General features: G+C 49.4%; 1 protein-coding gene across 1 annotated transcript in view; it reads left to right on the top strand.

Moving 5' to 3' along the window:
- Nucleotides 1-5646, top strand: part of LOC107101155 (netrin receptor DCC-like) — a 46844-nt gene that overhangs the window by 36920 nt on the left and 4278 nt on the right. Inside the window, exon 7 of the mRNA XM_015399946.1 lies at nt 2306-2355. Within this exon, the coding sequence (XP_015255432.1) occupies nt 2306-2355 (50 nt within the window). The remainder of the gene's footprint in view (nt 1-2305; nt 2356-5646) is intronic.

Raw genomic sequence — 5646 nt, 5'->3', positions numbered from 1 at the left:
CCAGAACCTTCTAGCTTTGGTTCTGTTCCAGAACCTTCCAGCTTTGGTTCTGCTCCAGAACCTCCCAGCTTTGGTTCTGCTCCAGAACCTTCCAGCTTTGGTTCTGCTCCAGAACCTTCCAGCTTTGGTTCTGCTCCAGAACCTCCCAGCTTTGGTTCTGCTCCAGAACCTCCCAGCTTTGGTTCTGCTCCAGAACCTTCCAGGCTCCAGCCTTTAATGACTGGCTGATGGGGGGTCGCTCCTTCAGGATGTCCTGCTGCAGAGCAGAACTCCTCATCCTGGAGCAGAACCGGCAGAGAACCGATCCAGGACCGTGTTTACGCTCAGGTTCTGCTCCTCCCATCAATCAGAACCAGATAACGGCCTCCAGACGGCGGCGCCGACAGCAGCTCTGAGCTGCCATCAATAAACCCCAGAAGAAGAGTGGGGGGGTTGGGCCCATAAAGGCCGTGAGTAATAACCGACACTCTGAGGCGTTTTGTGGATCTGCCATCTGTGGCGCTGCGATAAGTGGGACGGCTGGGCTAATTGGATCGTCCATAAAACAGGAGCAGCTGACGGCGGCGATACGCCATCAGGCATCTGATTGGACGACTGCTAAAGACCAGAACCTATGTCTGTTAATGGGAACGTCTCATTGGTTTAGACAGGCATCAATCTGCTCCTCCAGCAGCAGAACCGGGCTCATCCGGCCCGGAGGCTCCGGTCAGCGGCGCCGCCTGCTTCCTGTCGTCAGGCAGATCCTGACCGTAACCCCCTCAGCAGGTTTCTGGGTCCATGCTGCTGATTCCTCACATCCTGTCTGACCTGAAGGTTAGTGCAGCGAACGGGCCGAACGTCACCTGGCGCTGCTTCTGGATCAGCTGCTGAACTCAGACAGCTTTAAAAACCAGCAGGAGACACTGGGAACCAGTTAGAGGGAACCAGAGAGGCGGAACGTCTGAGGGAACCGCCACATCCACATGGAGCTGCAGCTGGGATTTGAACCGGCGACCATCCTGCACTGCAGCTCCTGGAAAACAACTTTCTGTTCAAATGTAGGACATAAAGGAGCAGCTTCCTTGCTTCCTTTCCTCAACAGGAAGTTCTTCAGCCCAACATCTGCTTACGGAGAGGCGGGGCTTAGGAAGCTAACAGCCTTCAGTCAGAACACGTCCATAAAGAACCGTCTTCAGCATTCTGATGACATCAGGTTTTATCATTTGAGACAAGGTTGGAACAGACAGCCAATGAGCTTCGAGTCCACAGTCTTCCCGCACCTCCAGGTTTAATCAGTAGATCTCCATCAGTCTGCAGACTGACGCTGAAACACGGTGGAGACGGATGGAGCAGTTTCACTTTAAAGGAAAAGTTCAGTCAGCAGGATTAATCCATGGATCATTGTTTATACCTTAACGTTATACGTTCGCTGTGATTTAATGAATTTAGCGTTAATTAGTAAAAAAAAAAGTCTGGGAGCGGCCATTTTTCCCCCAAATATAGTAGCCCCTCCCTCCTGCCATCTTCCAGCAGTGACGTCACGGTGCGGTAAGCCTAGCGCCATTCTCCCCGCTTTCCAAGCCAAATCAATGGGAACTACTAGACACATCTGCAATCAACAACAATTATTGAAGATTTCCAGAGGACTTCACCATTGAAATTCACCAGAGCTATAGTGAAACTGACAATGCCCACGTGCATGGCAGCTGGATGCTGGAATACATCGGGTAAAAGTGGAAAAAAGAGTTATTCCACCTTTCTGATTCCTGATCCTCCACGGACGGGTTGGTCGTTGGATCGCCAACTTGAAGAGGGAGGATTTGCCATCGAACTTCTGGCCAGAGAAAAAACCCGTAATATGTAGCCAACATTTGGAAGAAGAATGTTTTCAAGATGACTTGGATAATAGCGCGTTGTGACAAACACCAGATACAGCACTGGGACTTGATCAACAGCCGATACCGCACCGTGACAATGTCACTAACCAGTAGGTGGCAGTAGTGTTCTTTGACAAACATGGATGCCTCCAGTAAAGCACATTCACATGAAAATTACTCTGAATTAAAAACACTGATCATTTATTGAACAGGATGGAATCATTTCAGATTTAAAGAACTTTCAGAAGTTTGGATTCTGAATATGAGCGACTTTTCCTTTAAATGTGGAAGATCCTGAGATGAAGCTGCAGCTTTTCAACTTTTAGAATATATGAATGTAAAAACTAAGCAGAGAGCCTAGATCTGCAGCACAGGATCCAAACCAGCATGGATTGAGTCTGAACAGGTTTCCAGATAACGGCTCTGATTCTGTGTTTGTGTCTCTGCAGCTCCCAGCGCTCCTCCTCAGAACATCAGCCTGGAGGTGGTCCTGTCCAGGGTGAGTCCAGACCACTCGTTATGAAACCTCGTTAACTCGTTAATTATTGTCCACTGATTAGACAGACTCTACTTTCATAGTTCTAGTGAGGACGCAGGCAGCAGCGTCTGGATCAGCTGTCTGATCTACTTTCTATAGTTCTAGTGAGGACGCAGGCAGCAGCGTCTGGATCAGCTGTCTGATCTACTTTCTATAGTTCTAGTGAGGACGCAGGCAGCAGCGTCTGGATCAGCTGTCTGATCTACTTTCTATAGTTCTAGTTCTGTATAGATAGATTGCTGCAGGGATCAATTCTACCAAAGAAGCAGGAAGTAGTTTTTCAGCATCAGTCCTTTAATCCTGCAGATGTTCTTCAGGTAGAAGCTGCACTGTGTCCCTGTCTCTCTGAGCCTCTGAAGGTCCAGATCTAGATCCTGGTTGCAGCTTCTAGCTGGATCAGCTGTCTGATCTACTTTCTATAGTTCTAGCTGGATGCTAACATTGAAACGTTCTTCCTTTGGTCCAGAAACTGATTCAGCTGAAGAACATTTAGTTCATCCTCGCTTTGGTTTCTTCTCTGCTTTTATCTGGAATGGGTTCATAGTCACCTGGTGACACGGAGATGACCAGCTGGGTTGCTATGGTAACTATGGAGCCATGGGGAACGCCTCCTGGGATCTTTGTGGTTCCTGTTCCCAGTAAACGGTCTCCCTCCTTCAGGAGGAGTTAAACCGGTTTGGTTCTGGACCAGAAGGCCGACCAGGTTTTCAGACCTTCAGGTTTGACCTGATTTATGGAGCAGTGGACCCTCCATCTACCGCCGTCTGATGGACCTCAGAGGTTCTGACGTCTTTTTGATGGATCTGAGTTGTTCTTGTGTCTCGTTAGCTTTCAGAGACGGAGGCGCTCTCATCAATCAGACGTTTGTCTCCAGTGATCTGGCCTCATTTCTGCTGATTGATGTTCATGGAAGCGTCTCCTTCTTCCAGCGTCTCCTCGCTCACTTTTCACTTCCTGCTTGTTGTGATCTGTGGCAGAAAATGGCGCCTTGTGCTGCGACTGTTTCTGGCGTTCTTCTCCAGGCTAATGAAGCGATGATGAAGAACAGGCTGCTGGGTCAGAGGAACGTTTGCTGGAGGGGCTGAATGGAGGCTGGAGGTCAAAGGTGAAGTCAGGATGACAGTTTGGGTCGAAGCTTCCAGAAGATGGAGGTCCAACAGATCCATTAGGAGAAGGAAGCCTTTCCCAGATAGGAGACTATTTTCATGATTTATGGCCATAAATAGGGGGCGGAGTCTGTCTGCAGCGAGCCGACCTCCTTTAGCCGCCTCCCCTCTGATGGAACTCTGACCTCTGACCTGGTTCCTGGACCACCTCTCCTCTGTCTGACTCCTCTAAGTTCTGAGCCGGTATCTGGTTCTTCTGGTCCTGATCCGTTTGGACAGGTTCAAATGGTCCAAATGGGTCGGTTCAGACTGATGAAGGACCGTCAGGGTTTGACGGACCTTAGATCAGAACCTGGGATCTGATGGAGGACGACCCGCAGAGACGGACCCTAGGCGAGCTCTAAACGGGCTCCAGACGGGCCCCTGAAGGGCCCCCGGTTACAGCAATGGGGGGACCGCCTGGGTCCAATGAGGCCATTCAGGGGTTTAACCCTCCTGCAGCATCCTGAGGATCCAAACCCTGATTAGAACCTGAGGTTCTAACCAGTTTGGGTTCTGCTGACCTGTCAGTCGGGATCAGAGGAAGGAGGTTCTGCAGCAAACGGATCGGATCAGAACACCATGTTCTGTTTGTTCTACATCTGTCAGAGCGACCTGATTGGATGCTCCGTCACTCTGCAAGCTGACAGGAGAAGAAGCAACTAGGTCATCTCTGACAGCACAGCAGTTCTGCAGATTGAAGTCGGATCAGAACCGCGGGGGTCCGGCCATTAGAGGCTCCTACTCCTTCCTTCACTCTCTGCAACCATTCAGACACTAAAATCTCCTCAGTGAACGGCTTCTGCTCAGAGGCAGACCAGGTTCCTGACGGCTCCAGCAGGAACCTCTGGACCCAGACTCTGGTCCTCAGGTGGTCTTCCTTCCTGTAGTTCCAGATCTAGACTGAGGAAGATCTATAGGAAGCTCCTCAGCCTGATAAGCTGATGCTCTCCTGCAGCATCCAGCTGTCACTCTGCTCTCCTGCTTCAGTCGCTTCCTCTGCAAGTCGATGCTGAGGGAGAAAAAACCTCCTGCTTCTGTCAAGTTTCTGCTGTCAGACCAACTTTGGAGACAAATCTGACATTTCCTCAACTTTCCTGCAGACTGCAGAGCCGCAGTGATGATGTGTGCTGCTGAACGCTTGGCTGAACAGAGCAGAGGAGTCTTCAGCACGGCGGAGATGGAGGATTTTACCCAGAATTCCCTGGAGAGTCGGCTTAAGGTCGCTGCAGCTGTCTGAGTCTGTTAGAAATACGGATTCTAGAACCGTCCGACTGACAGAGAAAACATTGCATTCAGAGCTCAGAGAGAAGATGGTCAGAAATGGAGAGATGGATCCAGGAAGTAGCGTAGCATCCCACTTCCTGTCCAGATCAGGACCAGAGAGAGAAAACAGCCTGATGGCTGCCTGTTGGCGGCCTGACGGCAGCCTGAAGGCTGCCTGTTGTTGGCCTGTTGGTGGCCTGACGGCAGCCTGAAGGCTGCCTGTTGTTGCTTTTAATCTCTTTATTGATTTCAGTAACTTTCCTGCTTAGGTTTCTCCAAAGGATAATATGTTATCAATAAATATGACAATTACATTTGTTATGTTTAATATTCTATTTAAAGTTCTAGTGTTGCTCATGTTAACAACCATTGCCCTGCATGAAGCATCCCGGCTTTAGATTTTCATTGTTGTCAGATTAAAGTCCAGATTTATCAGAACAATTCATGACAACAGATTTATCATCTCCAGTCATTACTGACAGCATGCTGGTATGTTTGACTTAAACAAGAGCTGACCTCATTTTCTGTATTTGTTTAAAGGGAAAATTCATTTCCTAAGCATGTTTACATATTAGCAGACAGATTATCAAACATAGGATTATAGCCAAGGCTAGCTTTCCTTTCCTGCCGCACCCCGATACAAACCATGACTCACTGATCAAATCAGCTCACTATCAGCTGCTCACTAAACCACTGTTAGCCTGCCCTCACATCTGGAGTCCTGCTGGGACCGTGTCCAGTCAGCGACGCCTTCCATCCAATCCTCAATCAGAGGGCCGACGACTCGTCCTGGTGGAATACCGTCCCACCATGTTAGAACAAGGGTGGAGCCATGGAACCG

The sequence above is a fragment of the Cyprinodon variegatus genome, unplaced genomic scaffold (assembly GCF_000732505.1).
Source record: "Cyprinodon variegatus isolate N-32 unplaced genomic scaffold, C_variegatus-1.0 Scaffold1060, whole genome shotgun sequence".
Classification (NCBI taxonomy): Eukaryota; Metazoa; Chordata; class Actinopteri; order Cyprinodontiformes; family Cyprinodontidae; genus Cyprinodon; species Cyprinodon variegatus.
This window is presented reverse-complemented; position numbering and strand designations above follow the sequence as displayed.